At 44.6% G+C, this 17,437-nt stretch overlaps 1 protein-coding gene across 1 annotated transcript; it reads right to left on the bottom strand.

Moving 5' to 3' along the window:
• Positions 1-168: 168 nt before the first annotated feature.
• Positions 169-16,517, bottom strand: canx (calnexin). Its single transcript, XM_027021982.2, has 15 exons — positions 16,417-16,517; positions 11,983-12,183; positions 10,943-11,016; positions 10,796-10,854; positions 10,446-10,587; positions 10,196-10,277; positions 9,435-9,627; positions 8,777-8,966; positions 8,229-8,342; positions 7,395-7,551; positions 6,955-7,170; positions 4,537-4,656; positions 4,290-4,407; positions 3,342-3,442; positions 169-3,057 (listed from the first exon to the last, which is right to left on the bottom strand). Exons 2-15 carry the CDS (start codon positions 12,178-12,180, stop codon positions 2,995-2,997), a joined length of 1,827 nt encoding a protein of 608 aa, XP_026877783.2. The 5' UTR covers positions 12,181-12,183; positions 16,417-16,517; the 3' UTR covers positions 169-2,994.
• Between the last annotated feature and the right edge of the window lie 920 nt (positions 16,518-17,437).

The following is a 17,437-nucleotide window of genomic DNA, read 5'->3' as shown; positions in this document are numbered from 1 at the left end:
TTTATCGGTATTATGTCCTTATTACCTGCCCTTATAATTAGATCTTTAAAATAACCTAAAATGGCAACAACAAAAGTCTGAACAAAAATAAAAGTCTGCTTAAGCATGACAAGCTAATGTTTTGGGTTTTTTTAACAAATGCCCCATATCTTTGTAGACAAGACAATATTTGCATAAGATCATTTATTTCCATTCATCAAAACAATTAGCATATGCATTCAGAGATGTTTTAGGTAGCCTACATGGGTGGGGGGCATTCGTCACCTCTGTCCAAACACTGTTTTCTAGTGACGACAGAATTGAAATGTTTGCTAGTTAATTTCTACTAAATTACAGGCATTTTGACAAAATAAAAGTGACAGCTGATTTTCTTCATGTCTTACACAATAGTATTGACACAGTCTGCTGTCTACACTCTGGGATTGTGATCTAGAAAATAATAAAGTAAGTTACAGTTGCTATTACTGAAATAAGATGTTTCGTGGAAATGCACAGGAACACAAGCGTATCTTCAAGAAACTCTTGCTAAATGACTTAACTCTCACCTCATCTTATCAGCACCTTCTTCATTCAGCACACACCCTAAGGACTAGCCTTTATGAGGGGTAGGGGCAATAAATCTGCAGCCAATAACAAAGAACAGTCTCATGCTTCCAAGCAGTGAGACAAAACAAACAGATCAAAATGTCCTAATACAGAACACACGCCTGCCCCCGAAAACAACAGTTATTCCCAAACACTGTGGGCACTTTTCACCCCTGGCGTACATTAAAGATTGAGCTTAGCTGCCTACATTAACACAGTTTTAACATGGTATTCAAGAAAATTCAACAAAAGAGCACACATCAGACAGAATGAAAAGACTCTCTCATCAAACCTGTTTATTTTAATTGTGTGAGTAACATGATGGATTTGGCCCTCCCATCCCACCCATTCCCTTAAATATACAAACTCAGACTTGATGATCATATCAATATTCTCAAACTGACTACTCTACCAAGAATGGTATCCCATCATTATTATACACAACTTGATCCAGGCTATTCACTTTCAATCCAATGGATGAAAGACGGTAAAAGAAAGAAGAAAAAACAAAACAAAACAAACAAAAAACAAACAAAAAAAAACTGTTAAACTAATGGAGCAAAGCTCAAGTGCAGTAGGAGGACTTGCAATTGCAGTTGTTAGTCAGAGAGAGCAAGCTGTTAGCACAGTAGCAGTGACGTACACGTTGGCATGCATGTGGGAATTTGCATGTTCGAGTCGATTACCCTGGAAAATGGCAACTCTTTTTAAGCTTTAGGGCAGAGCTCACATTACAGCACCTCCCTCACTGCATCGGATGGAGCACGGACAGTGGGGGTCGGTTAGCCACGAAGCCTGAAAATCAAGTAACATCCGGACTGGAGCAGTGCAGCAGGTCATGATTTACTACAGCTAGGTCTTCTGATTGGGGGTTCAGTTCCATTAGTGTCTCTGGGTGAAAATACCAAAGGGAAGAGCGTTTCTGAAATGTTTGAAGGAATGGCTGACAGCACTCATGTATTGAGCTTGAATGACAGCAATAAAACAACATTGAAAATCTTCAAACATTATGCAACACTGCCAAAAACATGTCCTCTAAAGCATGTAATAAGTGGAAGTGTTATAATAAGAAAAAGCTGGTACTGCTACTGATGCTCAGACAGGATGTTATGTCACAGGAAATGTGAGAGGAGCTGAGTCATTCACCAATGGAGCATCAGTTGACTGACTCAGTGCACCAATGGAAAAAGAGCAGAGGCTGGGCAGAAATATACTTATATACTGGGTCACCACAGGCAGGGATGCAAGCTGTACTGCCTGGCTGTCTTATCCTGGGCAACAGCACAGAAATACTCTGAGTGGTTCTTTTATTCACTAACTAAACATCTCAAGGTATCCTAACGTGTTTGCCCCCTGCTCCAAGTTAATCAGAAAACAATCAAAAACTGTGAAAAACTATGATTAAGTGAAAAGAAAGATCAGTAGTGAAAAAAAAAAATCAAAACGAAACCACATACATTAGTAACAACAAAGGGAAGGGCAGGCGGTGGGGGTGGGGGGGGGATAACCCAAAACAAAACACTGTACATTCACAAAAATCACTCTGCCTTGTCCTACTAATAAGGCAGCATGCTAGACCCTACAGACTAATCAGTGTTTAAGCACAGATCTTGGTGCAACTGAGATCTTATGGGGTCCTTCCCAGTCTTTTCTTACTATGTAATGAATTTAAAAGGAAAAAAAAAAAAGGAACAGAAGAATTCGGAATGGACATAATGGGACCCAATCTCTTTGAGGAACATTTCTCATAGCCTAGGTTAACGGAACCTAGCTGCACACATTTCAAGAGTATAGAAGTGACTACATGTGCATCTTTCTTGTGAATGTGCAGAAGGGAGTCAGTGTAGCTCACAACTCTGCTACTTGCCTACTCTCATGCACAGATGTGCGAATCTGTCTGCTTCCGAATCCTACCATGAAGCGGAGGCCTGCAGTGTTGCCACTCCTGATGGTTTACGACTACTGTCCACAATTGTGAGAAGCCGGCTGGGGTCTGGCAGATGTGTGTTTCAAGAGTTGGAAGGAGGAGTAAGGGGATTTCATTATTTTTACATTAGCATCAGCACAGTTGAGGAATGGTAAAGTTTCTTTCCTTCCTTGTTAAGCAAAAACTGTTTCTACTCTATATGACATTGCAATCTTCATCGTCGTCCTCCTCAGCCCGGCCTGAAGCGCCGATTTGGACTTTTTCGTTTTCTTCTTTTTCATTCAAACGTGTCATAGGCTGTCTTCGTTTCACCCAGTCTGGCGTCACTTAGTGAGGATGAGGAGGCAGAAGACCAGGGGAAAGAGGGACCAAAGGTGTGTGAGGGTGGAGGTCCAACAAAGGAAGGGGACAGGGTGGGACATGGGACACAGAGGAGAGGGACTGCAGCTGGACAGCTCCAGGAAGCCAAAAAAAAGTTCCCATCAGTCTTTTCTAGCTCTCGCTTTGCTTCTAGGGGACCTTCTCAGAACTTCATCATCTTGTTTCTGCACAGGAGAAAAGGGGTGGGGGGGTAGAGAGAGAATACTGAGTCTCTTCTTCCACACACCACAGCCTGGCTTTGCTCATATTGACCACAGCCATTGGCATTACTGGTTGCAAGCCATTTAACATGAGTCACCATGGGAGACTTGGGGAAAAGGGGAAAAAAAAAAAAACAACAACAACAACTAGTGTTGACATCCCATTAGGAAGAAGTAAATGGTCAGTTAAATCCTTCCTAGTCTAGGTGGAGAAGAATCTGGAAATGACGCATGAACAACGTTCCTACCTCATCCGATTTGTCTTCAGCTTCTTCCTGTTTGTCTGCTTCCTCTTCCTCTTTTGTGGCCATTTCGGCGGGGCTGTCCTCAGCATCGTCCTTCTTCTCGTCTGAGGATGAACAATGGGCTTGTTTAGTACCTGGTCAAAAGGATTAATTGCTTCTGGAGTCAACAATGTTTTCAACTGTCAGGGGTGAGAAACTAGCGGACAACGGAACACCATCACCTCTGCTCTCCTTGTACTGAGCAGGAGGGAACTGCAGCTCAAACCCAGCTTCATCTGCTGATGGGTCAGGGCTCAGAATTTCTTGTTGCTGAACTACTCGTTCTGGACGCAAAGGGCGTGACTACTGGTAATGAGCATCATGCCCATGAAACATAACAGGCACTGAATAAAAAAATAAAGTAGCAGACTAAACTGCCCATTTCAAACAGCATTTTTTTTTTTGTTGAGGTGGGGTGTAGTTGACAAGGTAATAGATTCTGCAGGTCTGTTCTTGTACATAAAAACAAAATTAAAAATGTTTTTCTATGTTCCATCTGAGGCCGATTGAAAGGACTAGATATAAAAGCCTTCTTAATAAATATGACACATTCCATTTGACTTGTGTGAATTACTGCGCCATTTTAAATACTATAGCTCCAGCCCAAGATTTGATTGCTAACGTAGTAATCAATCTACTGATGTGCCTTCATAACCTAAAGGCTTAAACACATCGCCAAAATCTAAATGACCCCAAACACCAGACTCATATGGAAGGGAAGGCATGACTCTCTTTGTAGACATCTTCTCTCTCCTGTTTCTCTCACACTTAAGTGAAACCACAATTATCTCAAAAAGACAAGGCAAAGAGTAGAAAATGAGAACATGCTTGCCCCTGCAAAGTGCTACCCAAATGCAGCTGTGACGGTGAACTTTCAACTGCCTTGTGAACTGACCCGAAAGCTGCCCTTACCCGACTCTTCATCATTGGCCTCCTCTTCCTCAGCTTTCTCGTCCTCGGCATCGTCCTTCACGTCCGGCTGTGGCTCATCTGTTTTCTTGTACTCGGCGGCAGACGGGCCCTCCTTCTTCTGCAAACGGCGGCAGAGACACCCGTTCAGTCACTGGAGACGTCCGGTTACTCACCGTGACCTTACCGGCTGCTTGCAGCTCAGAGGGCTCCAGAGTGTGCATCCAATGGTAATTAATTACACGCGCACCTTTCCGGTGCAACAGAAGACGATGACGAGGACCAGCGGAAGAGCCACGGTCAGGACGTAGACCACCCAGAGCCACGGGCGGTCCTCAGCTGCCGAGATCATCTGGCTCACCAGACCCGGCTGCAAAGAGACAAAAGCGAACATTCAGAGAAGTAAGAATTTCCCTCTCGGTCATCCACAGACACTTGAAACAGAAGTGATGAGTTACTAATAATGAAAATATGCTGGACCTCAGCCAACCCTTCTCCACATTTCAGGAATGATCTGGGAATTTGCTCTATTCTTCTTCTCCTTGGCCTCCGCTGTGTGGACTTGGAGCCCACTACAAAGTGCACCCTTGCAGGAATAAAGTCAAGGTTCATCAACACCCCATTCACTAGAAAATGGGGGTTAAGAGGTAGTGGTAGCAGGGCTGAAGCGATCAAACACTGGCTGCCAAATCGATGGGAGTCTGGATTATAACACCACGGCCCAAACCCAAGAACAGGTTCATCACAGCTGATTAAGCCCAGCGCAACAGCAGTGGGTAAAGCAAACGGGATCCAGTCTTAGCTTGGCCAGCAGGGGGCGTGGTCAGGGGGATATATCTAACAAGGCTTTCTCCATAAAACACAGAAGCTGCTCTGTGCGCTTCACTCCAAGGAAGGCAAGGCGTGCCCCTCTGAACGCAAGGATGGCTCTTAAGCTAGTCATGTCTGGCATGCTCGGAATTCACCTTTGGGGGAAGAAGGCGTCCGAGCTGCAGGACTTAACGTGAAATGGGCTGCGGAGGGGGGCCAACCCTGGCGTGTCCCCCTCAACCCCACCCACCCCACCACCCCCACCAGTGAATGGGAACACCACCAACTCGTGTAGCCCGCACCACCTCCCCCACCCACCCTGTGTTTGCCCTCCACCTCCGGACAGCTACCATTCACACGAAGGCACACAAAGGAGCCATTGTGAGAAAGGACGACTTTCTTTGAACGCTTCCTGTTATAAACGGAACTGTGGAATGCTTCTGCTGATCTACTGCTGTGTTTACATGTCTCTCACACAAACCTCCTCTGAGGACATTACTCTTAATTCATAACAAAAGAACAAAACTAATGTCTTCACTGCTAATAATCCACCCCCACCCTATCACAATGCTAGTGTAGCATTCAGCACAGACCAACAAAAGTGGCTCATTCTTAAAGCTGTCACTATTAAAAGCTAAGCCCTAGAGCCCAAGGCTATGAACTCCATTTGAACAGCTCAGACTTCTACGCCATGTCGTATAACGCAGTTTAACACTTGTGTATAACATTCTATCGATGTGAAGTGATATGAAGAAATGTGGAATTCTAGCACATTTTTCAAATAAGCCTTGATGTCTTATAGCATCCAGATTCGAATGACAAGGTGATAATTGAAGTCCACAGAAAATGTGCAGCAGGCCCAGGGAGCTCTTCACCGTTTCTTTCCCATGATGCCAAGGGGCCGAGCTTCCTCAGGCAGAGCTGCAGACGGTGAAGCGGAGAAGCGTGGGAGCATAACACAGAGTTCCACAAGCATGCATGCGTGTGTGCGCATTGGTTGAGATTCCAGTCATCTTCATCTACAGCTTCAGATGTAGAAAAATGGCAGCATGAATTTTGCTGAATCATTTCACGGTGAAATGGTCCTGACCTTCATGACTCAAAAGGCATTACTTGTTTTCCAGAAAAAAAACAAGTGACTCCTATTTGGAACATGCACTTCCTTCTAAAAGCAGTGGGGGTGGGGCATAGGGGGAAGAGGGAGGGGCCTGATTCTAGTAGTGCGAGGAAGCCTGGCAGCAGTGTTGCCGCTGAGGCCAGCAGTGGCATTATGGGGTGGTGTGATGGGATGAGCGGCATTATGGGATGTGAGTAGGAGAGAAGAGATTCAAAGGGCTGAGTTTTCTCATAAGGGTGTGGGGACAGGAGCAGAGGTCCACGCCCTGCACAGGAACGTGGCGTTCGGGGTTGAGCAGAGCTGCACTGCGTCGCATGTGGAAAAGCCTCAAGGCTAAATGGAAACAGGCACTCATCAGAACCTCACGGATCTGGGTCTCTCACACACACACACACACACACACACACACACACACACACACACACACACACACACACACACACACACACACACACACACACACACAAAACCAAACCCTGCCTCCCACTCAGCACCCACCCCCACCCCCACACCCACACCCCTTTTTCCATACTGAGGCTTTGAAGTCAGAGACTGAAGTTACAAACCACTGCTGCTGAGATAAGCCACCCCATTCTAAACTAACTAAAAAAGGGAGTAGCTACTTGAGAGCACCAAAGAGAGGCTGAAGGGATGCGGAGAGAAAAGCAAGCAATCTCTCACGTCACAAGGGGTTGGGCGGAGAGGAAGAGGAGGAGGAAGAGTAATGGCCGAGTTGAGCACCTCAGCGGCTCCCTCGGCGGCTTTCTTCAGACCCCAGCCGTCCTCGGCCCAGTGGTCGGCTGCGTTTCGGTCAGATGTGATGAAGAAGTTGTCGAAGAAGATGTCCGAGGACATGGACCAGAGCTCCAGGCCCAGGGCGCTAACTGCTGTCATGCGGAATGGGTGCAGGTCCTCGAAGAAGTCAGGGTTGGGGATCTTCCTGGGCTTCCACACTCCCTAAGGACGGAAGGACAGACGGATGGATAGATGGAGAGAGGGGAGAAAAAAAAATAAAAAAAATCCTGAAACCACTAATTTTTGACCACTCAAAACTACTCATTTTTTAAAATCAAGAGCTCAAATTGGTTTTTGGTTTAAAACAATTCCACTAATCCAACTCTTTTTAATCAAAGAAGTTGAAAGCTACCTGATAAAGAACTGGACAGATTTGGGGATGTTACCTGATAGTTAGGGTTGTCAATCATGGGGGGCTTCCACTTGCCCTTGTAGCTGGGGTTATCAATCATAGGTCTCTCCCATTTTCCGCAGCCAGGGGCAGACTCACAGGCTGGGTTAGGGACCTGGGGTGCTTCCCACTCACCATCCATATCCTCATCCCTGGAGACAGAGGGAGAGACAATAATTGATGAGCGTGACATAAGCAGGGCATGGTGCTAATAATGCCAAAGTCATGGGTTCGATTCCCAGGGAGCACAAAATAATGTCACTGCATGCAAGTCTGGATAAGAGCATAATTGTGAAATGCAAATGGATTGACAAAACATGAATGTATGAAGACATGTTAATCTTCAGAGATAAGATGAACATGAAATACACACACACACACACACACACACACACACACACACACACACACACACACACACACACACACACACACACACACTTTCTAAACCTCATTTCTGTAGTCATTTGATTCTGCTCTCAGTGGGATCACTTTAATTAATTTCAAACTCTGCATTCTGGAGCAGCACGCAGGCAAGAAGCGCTTGGGTCATACAGCGGATTAGAGCACTGACTGCGAATCAGTTTTGATCTTCCACACCATTAGGAATGTGATGGCGCAGACAACAGGGATCTGATCAGACATCAGAACTCTCAAACCAATGACCCAAACACCAAAGACTCTAGACTAGCTGCCTCTGCTTCATACCAGTTTAACTGACTCTCCGGTGAAAACAAGCTACATAATAACAGATGTAAGCAGGTATTGATATGATGACACTGGATTAATACTAATGTCAGGCTGGAAGTGGAGGTGGAGTGTGGGTTACCAGTCCTCTGGTTTGATGGCATCAGGGTCGCCGATGTACTCGGGCTCGTCGTCCAGCCAGCCTTCGGGCTTCACAGCGTGATCATCAGGGATCTTAGCAGGGGCATCCTCGTCCCTGCCAAAGAAACGAAGAGTCAGGGTGTGGTATCCTACTCCTACTCATACACATTGATGCACACACTTACATGCACGAACAAGCGCACACACACACAGATAAGTGCAAACATATGCATGCGCGCACATAAGTCGATGCATCGAACGCCCTTTTAGATGTATGAACACGTACAGACACTCAGACCCACAGACGGGCACACGGATGTATAAATTCATGCACACACATTCATGAGAACATTAAATATACAATAATGCACACATGTACATTTGCACATGCCATTACGAACTTGTAGCAGACCTCTGACACATTTAGGAAAAAGATGGCAAGTGTTATATGCTTAGGACATATACATATCTCCCTCACACACAAAAGAGAGAGACACACACACACACACACACACACACACACACACACACATATATATATATACACACCAGTCCTCAGGCTTGACTGCGTCTGGATCCTGGATCTTGGGCCTTTCATCCCAGTCCTCAGGCTTGTGGTCGTCGGGGTCCTCAATCTCGGCCGGGGGGTTAACTGAAGGGGTCATGTCTGCCAGCAAGTTCCCGCTGTTCACCACCGTGCGGTCAATCAGGACCTCGAAGCTGTTGTCAGGGTTGAGCACTGCAGGGAGCAGAAAGCCCCGAGAACATTCACTCATACTGCACCCTTAGTGCTGTTATCTTCTAGTACACAGCATTTATTTATATTAAAAGTGTGGATATTTATTAAGACGTTGATATTCCTACACTGACGGGGACATTAGCACTTCTTCCAGTAATTATTCTTTATACAAAATGGTTTAGAGTATTCATTCATTCTGACACTGGGGTGTTGATCATTTCTCAGACAATGCTACTCATTAGCTCTGAGAGGTTGCAGGTGTTTAATAATTTAGTCCGTCAGTCTTTTAGTCAGAGCCGTGTATGCATTCTTATAAATGAATGAATTGTCAATTTGATGTAATTTGTATTTGATCAGGAGCCTAAAAACCTTTGTTGAGTGGAAAACCAGTCCCCAGGGAAACAGTGTTCCTAAACATCAAGTGAGAGAGAAGGAATGATAGCCTAAATAAGTGAGGTCCACACTGACCCAGGGTGTAGAGGTGAGTCTTCTTGTCTGTGTAGTAGGTGCGGAGGTCCGTTTCGGGCTTCTTGGCGTGCTTCTCCTCGTACTCGCCCGTTTTCGGGTTCCTGTGACGGAAGATGAAGTGCAGCTTGTAGTCCTCACCGCACTTGTCTGGCCCGAACATGATGGTGTATGGGGTCTTATCCACAAACTGGTCCTGAAAGGGCGAGAGGGGGAGGAGATTTTAGAGGGAGGGGCCTAAGACGTGGCCTGCAAACGCACTCTGACAAATGGTGTTTTTAACATCTGCTCATTTGCAAGATACACAAAAAGATCATGCAGAGTGGGAATGCATGACCTACTCAGGAAAAAAGCATGACATACAAGCACACGATGCGTTGACGGAACACATCTACAGCTACACTGACTTAGTCCACAGTGATGAGCCCTACATTTAGGGCAGCGTGCAGGCCAAAGGTAGACAAAGGCTGTAATCCTGATGCCCTCCTCATCACCATTTTCTGCAACATGGCAGAGGGGACAACAGAAGAGCCCACCTCCATCTGCTTAACTCAGCTACCCCGCAGAAGCAGTGGCAAGCACTGATGCTGGGATTCACTCCTAAGTTCCAGCACTGCGCACCAGTGGGAACCGGTAGGTCAACCTGCATCGTAGCAACGCCTGGGGTCCAGAGTTTTCACTCCAAATGTGCCATAATTGGGGCTGCACTAGACAGATAACGCTGGGTGAGATAAGGTGGCACCAAATACAGAACGTGCTCTTACCAAATTGAGGTCGGGGCTTTGGGAGAGCAGCTTGACGTAAGCACCACCACAGTCGATTCCAGTCTGGAAGTTCACCTCGTACCTGACAAGCAATGCAGGACTGCTGAGGATGCATCCTTATCACACTAATGTGTAACTAAGCACAAAAGGTTTTTAAAAAAAGCATCCTGTGCGCTATATAAACAGCTGAGATTTTCTCTCTGATCTTCTCAAGTTAGCAAAACACATGCATTTTTACATATATACTCACTGGACAATGAGAGGTTTTGTGTCGAAGGTGAAGGGTCGCAGAAGAAGTCCAGAGATGGCATAATGCTTGGCACGGGACTTCAGCACAAGGCCTTTATCACCAGGTAACTTAGTGTCTTTCATCTCCTCAACCTCCCATTTCCCTACACACATATATACACATACACATATACACACGCACACGAAATTAGGCCTACCCTAACACTATCAACCTGCTATTTACACACTCGTACAAATACTCCACTTAATACCCAAGTATATGTGTGCATTGTTAGATTCCAATTTAATCAAGTATGAGTCAATAGCCCACTAATTACTCCTGCTCCTATTACAGTTCTAACAGACGCTTACCGTCATACTTCGCGATTTCCTCATCGATGCCGTCCTTCTTGGCCTGGGACAGAACCCATCTGAAAAAAGCAAACGCATAGAAGACAGTTTGGAATCTAATAACCCAAGCCTTTTGGTGGCATTGCAATGTGAGTGCATGGATCTTACCCATCCAGAGTTCCTCTGTCAAAGGACTCAGCAAAGTAGTGCTCCCCCTTAGGCTCAGGGGCCTTATACGTCACCTGGAGCACAGGAATTATGGGAAGAAATGAGGCTGTCTGCATTGAACGAGGCAAAGAATTCCAAACTTCTTTCCAGTGCACTTGTTCTATTGAAGCTCGGAGTAGCGTCAGGCCAGCGAACACTGCTTAGAGGAGCACTGTACCTTTAAAGGTAGAACACTTCATCATGATGTTAGTAATTAGGGCAGTAGGCTAATCCTGAAGCCAGGTTCACATGAACGTCACCGCCAGACAGCAAGAAGCCGAAAGGCATTTAACTCCAGTGAGATGCAAATATCACCCCCTCCACTCAGCTGGCTTTTATTTAGTGTAGAGGCCCGCTCCAAAACCAAAAACCTGGACACGAACTGCACCAAAAGCGGTACTTAATAAGCGGTACTTGATAAAGTCATGCCTTGTCAAGGAGATATGAAAAGCCACATCCATAAAGCATGCTGCTAATGCAACAACTAGGGAAAAAGCCATCACCACAGACAAACCATCACTCCCTCATACTATCTGTGGTGTCCCACATGCCCTGCACCAAACACACACCTACAAGCTCGGCTCAGCAGGTCAGATAATCTAGAGTAAAAAGCCAAAAACCACAACTACCATTGTCTTTGTCCCAAACCACCTCCTTAAAGGCTGCTTGCAAAGAAATGGGCTGTCTTTCGTGGAGACTAGAGATTCGCAACAAGCCCATGGGGACACCCTCCAAGCCCATGTTTTGGTACCTGTTCAGCTTCCAAGACACCCTAGTCAAATCAGCTGTGCGTTACAGCCCTTAATTACCTGGCTCAAAGCTGGTAGAGGTTGAACTGTTAAATAAATGGGGCTGGCTGGGAGTCCTTAAGGACAGACCCAGGAAGCTCTTGGGTAGACCGTCTGGGGAGCACTTAGCCATGAAGGCAGCTGGGGGTTTAGAACCAGCTCTGGCAGAGACTGAATCTGTGGGGCTGAGAAAAAGAAAGGTGTCCATCTTACAGTGGGCACAGAGGGCATGGCAGGGGCCGGCTGCTCCTCCTCCTCGGGCTCTTCATCCAGCAGCTCGTCGTCGCTAAGGCCAGCCGTGTCATCTTCGACGTCCGCATCCACGTCCTCCTCCTCGTGAGCTGTGGCGAACAAAGTCGCACAAAGGCCCAGCGCAAGCAGCAGCATGCACAACCGCACCTTCAGCTCCATAGTCTAGAGAGAGAGAGAGAGAGAGAGAGAACATAAACATTCATTTCAGAGGTTTGGTGGTTAATTCTATATTTTGCTATCCAGGAAATTATAGAGGTGACAAGGTGTTCCATGACCACACCTAATCTAAAGGCTGTGACTAAGACAGCTCAAAACACCCAAAGAGCATCCATTTTTATGACCCCTTATCTAATGCCAATACTGTCGTGTGGCCACCGAGCACACAGTGGACATTACCATCTTAGTGCTGCCTTGGCTCCTATCACCATGGTGACGGAACAGCGGCGTGGAGTTTCGCAGCCTCAGCCCTTTTTCCCTTAAGGGGATTTAACCCAATGAGATTACAGCGCTGTAGCACAGCTCCCGCATCTCACACGCACACGCATACTAACTACATGCAAATAACATTCTAGTCAACCACCTATCCAGACACCAGCCAACAGTGAATCTTTCAAACACCTGATGAAATTTCTGAGGGGCTTTCCTGTTCAATTGCAATTCTGAAAAATACCTCTCCCTCCTCAGAAAAAGTGATAAACATACTGCTCAGGTCACCCATTTTAAATAGCAATATTTTTAATGTTAGATAATAGTTCAGTGGTTAAAGGCAGGGGAAAATAGCACATTTCACACTAACAAACTGTGTACAATTCCTATAACTTTGAGAGACACCTGTGATGCTGTAATCATGCTTTCTATCTAGCTGATCTTTAGAAAAATCAATTTGCTCTGCCTCTGCTCGCTTCAGTAACCACTGAGACAGGGGACAGAACTGATGTGTGCCCTAAAGAAAAGCATAAACCCAATTTAACTTCAGTCTAAGTAAGACAGAAATGGCCATTTTGGCTCAAAACATTTTCCTGTTCAAAGTTCTAGCACGACTCCATAAGTCCACAAGGGCATTTGACATTAGTACTGCTGAATGTGAGAGGCCAGAAACTCCAGGAAGTCTGATAAGGACACATAAGAGATATCCACAAACAAACAAAGCTATACACATCCCTTACTAGCCTAACAGAAGCTCATTAAACACATTCACGTGCACACAGAAATGTTCCTTTAAAGAGCTTAAGATGCTAAGGATTTGCCAGTGGTAGCAATGCCTCATGCTAACTGCACATCACCATGGTAGCATCTCCAAACAAATTCAATCCAAACCATCTAAAGCAGTAGTCTGACAAAAGGAGCTTCCATATAAAAACAGCATAAAAGAGATGACACCAAGATAAGGAGGACACTAACTTAATTTCACTTCCATCTCAGGAAGTAGGAAAGAGCCATCTGTAAGCAAACTGGACATTGCATTAGGAGAGAATAACATTAAAAATCCAAGCACTGAGAAATGTATCACTGTCTCAAAATGTTGCCGCGCTTGAAGAGCTAGCCATTTAAATTAGAAACTTGATGGGGCTAAGGGTGCAAACAAGCACTGTTTATTGTGTGAGAAAGTTCATTTATGGGATATGGGGGGGGGGGGGGGTCATTATATACCCTCCCCCAGGAAAGATCCATCTGTCCCTGAAATTAACTAATGAACCTGTCACACTCGTACATTTTGATGCCTGAAGGCCGATTGGTGACAGAGCAGTGAATTAACAGCTTCACCCCCAAGTCATCGCCACAGAGGTTACATGAATTATAGAAGATATCCATCTCAGGATGACTCACATGTAAATTTGGGTGTCAGGGTTTCAGGAGAGCTAAAGTAAAGGCGTGCCGCCCCCTCCCTCCCTAACAGCCAGGGACTGTGCTCGTCACGGCTATTTGTGGGCACTGACTGGTATGTATGCACATCGCCAACCTCTGCACCCCAGTTTTGTAGCAGTATATGACCTTTATAAAAATTTTTTTTAAATGTTTCATATTCATGTGAGGACAAACACACACAGACCATAACCATAGACGGGACTGACTGAACTGACAAAGTAATTATGGGGGAATTCTTTCAACGGTTAAACATTAAATATATTATATACACATTTATTTCATTATATTAGATTATATTACATTACATTATATATACCATGTATGTAACAAAACTGATTACAGCAAAGAACACGCAAGTACTGTTCAGGCAGAACCCACCATTTGGCACTAGCAGGCTATAAAAGAACACACAGGCCAATGTCCAAAAGTGCCCGGCAAATTCACGACATAGGGAGCAGTGAGCAGTAGGCATTTCCTGCCTACAAGATTATGAGAGTCCAAGCACTGACTGCAACGGATCCCACATATATTTTAACAACTCGGCTAGGCCTGGTTTTACCCCAGACTTATGCTCTAAGGCCCCATTATATTACAAACCAGATACTAAGCTTGATTGCACAGTCAGTTGAGCAATATAAAGTATGGTTGAGTAGCCAGCAGGAGACATTTTTTTTCCTTACCATGTAGTGTTCCAGACACCAAAGTACCAAGTCTCCCCCCCAAACATGCCAACAAGAGAGAGGTAGGGTCTAATTCATTGATTAAGATAAGAAAGGTCCATGAATCCAATCAGAGAAGACACTAATCTGCCACAGCTTTACGCACCAGAACCGCCAGGCCGGCAAATGAGACACAGACAGGACTCGACTGCTATTGAAATCAATATCAAGAGAGAGTGCCATGCACCTGAACAAACATCTTTTTGATTATGATTTGCCCATCTAAGCCATTTTTGTAGTGTCCTAGAAGAGTGTAGCTACATTATAACTCACACTTTCACTTTACACAGTCAAGCTGTATCACGTGGTAACATGTTCTGTTAGAGGAAGCAGGAAGACGTGCCAACAGATAAAACCCATACATAACTACATTTTAACCACGCGCTTGCGCGCGCACACACACACACACACACACACACACACACACACACACACACACACACACACACACACACACACACACCGAGGTAAGCCTTCCCACACCACTGCCTTAGCTAGGTCTGAGCTTCATCTAAGCCTACAATTTTTGAAGGAGGGGTTACATGCCCCTCTCCCAGCCTATACGCATGTAGCTTGACTCATAACATAAAAGACAACATGGATAACGAACCTGACCTAGTTTGATAAAACAGCAACGGTTGGGGAGTTTAGGAGACGGAAAGCTAAAGACGTCTTCTGGAAACAATCGTTTTCCCATTTTCACTCTTTTGTTAGGAGTACCGTTGAGGTCAGATTTGAGAGGACAAAAGGAGAAAGGGCTTGAAAGTTATAACCAAAGTTACACTACAACGTTACTGGAGATAACCACCAACGGCCTGCTTCATGTGTGTGCTCTGCTGGTTCCTCGACTCCAAGAACACGAAGAAACTCAAGAGTCACGTAGTGACACTTTTTTCCCCCTGTTTAATCGTTTACGGATAAAACGTTCACTGACAAGAAGCCATGCACATGACCGTGCCCTCTAGAACTTGGAGCAACGGGGGAAAAAAATCGACATGGCGAGATATATATATACACACACACGTGTGTGTGAGTGTGTGAGAGAGAGAGAGAGAGAGAGAGAGAGAGAGAGAGAGAGAGAGAGAGAGTGTGTGTGATATATGCCGCACCAGTTGGGTTGGTTTTTACTCCATTATGTCCCCGCCCCTCACATCTACTACCACTTACAATTTAAGGAGAGCTGCCCTGTCGCCACATGACACAGCTAGCTAACTCACATGTTTAAAATATTATTCGACCGCGAATACGTAGCTAGCTTTAATAATCACGATTAGATGGCTACATTATAAATACGCGTAATAAGCATTTAAAGCTCTTCACTAAGCTAAAGCGCGAATTTAGCGTGAACCAAGATTCAGTGAATATGAAATTATATCTCTCAAATTCATCGCTAGCCCTACCCAATTAGACAACGGGCTGCAACAACCCCGATGTACCATTTAAGACTTTTAAGGTATAGCAACACGATAGCGAGCAAAAAGAAGTAAAAATTACATGCGACGTCCCAGCTAGGTCTGCATTTTGCTATGAGAATATGTAACTGTTTTTACTGACATGACACCTGTATCAGTTATCTTAGCTGCTAATTAACTAGCTAGCTAACTAGCCACCTAGCTAGTTAGCGTTAGCTAGGCAACCGGCCTCCAAATCCACGCAGATCTTCAAACTCGCCCACGGAGACATTCAGTAAAACTACAAATACGTTCTGCACATATAACCAAAATACACAGAAATATAAACTCAATATGAGATTAAAATATGATTAAGATATATATACTTGATCGTAATTTGATCGCTTGAGTTTACTCACCCCTGCTTTCTGAGGTACCAAACCGCCTGTAACTACAAGGGATCACGTGTGACTATGGAGAATGAATGCTGAACTAGTAGGGCCACCTTACGCTGTCTCTGATTGGTTACAATATTCCATCTGTAGACGCCTCTCAAGAACTGTCAAATGATGATTGTCTACATTTTATGTCCATCAAGTAAAGTCGTCTCCACCTCTAACCTGAACCTCGTGGACAGCAGGGATTGGCTGCCCAGCACATGGAAATAGTCTCTTATTGGATACTGAACAGCAAGAAGACTCAAATTCGGTGAACGGGTATCTGATTCTGAAGTCCAGTGTAAAGGAGTTTAAATGACGAGTTTCTCAAATAACTTCTGCTATGATTGATAGAAATGAATAATAAAATCTCACACATTGCTTTCATCTTTACTCTATCTCCATGCCAGTAATTTTATAAAAAGCGGGTTTGTTTTTTAAATCTAGCCTATTGCTCGATTTCCTCCTTAACCTTTCCCTCTCTTACGTTTTCAAAATTCTTTTAATAATTAATGTTTTTAGTAATTATTTCTAATCATTTGTTTCTAATAAATTATGTATAATGACAATTTATTAATAAATTCTGTTATCCACCAGTTACATCATGTCATCACAATTTCCTCGTGAATTAGCTGAGATGTTTTGAAATGTGAGGTCATATTGTGGTATGATGTAGAAATAACTGATGTAGAAATAACTCTTGTGTGTTAACACCACAACATTGAACTACCATCGAATCTCTCCTTAGGGCTATGAAGGTTAATTGTAAGTTAAAATATATTATCCATTAGGTGCATTTAATAATAGAAAAGCCATAAGACTGTTAAAGCCCACGCATATATGGGTAGCTTCTTTTGGTTTGGATAAATGCTTATTTTAAAACAACTTATTTGCATAGGACAAATAACCATTTAAGCCTTTCCTTTGCTTCTTTTCAACCTCCATCCACTGAGGAAAAATGCTAGCATCACTGGGTTAACTGGAAGATTGAGATCTGGAAGAC

The sequence above is a fragment of the Electrophorus electricus genome, chromosome 16, assembly GCF_041902795.1.
Source record: "Electrophorus electricus isolate QZ-2024a chromosome 16, ASM4190279v1, whole genome shotgun sequence".
In the NCBI taxonomy this organism is placed as follows: domain Eukaryota; kingdom Metazoa; phylum Chordata; class Actinopteri; order Gymnotiformes; family Gymnotidae; genus Electrophorus; species Electrophorus electricus.
Note: the sequence above shows the minus strand (reverse complement) of the source record. Positions and strands in the feature narration are given on the sequence as shown.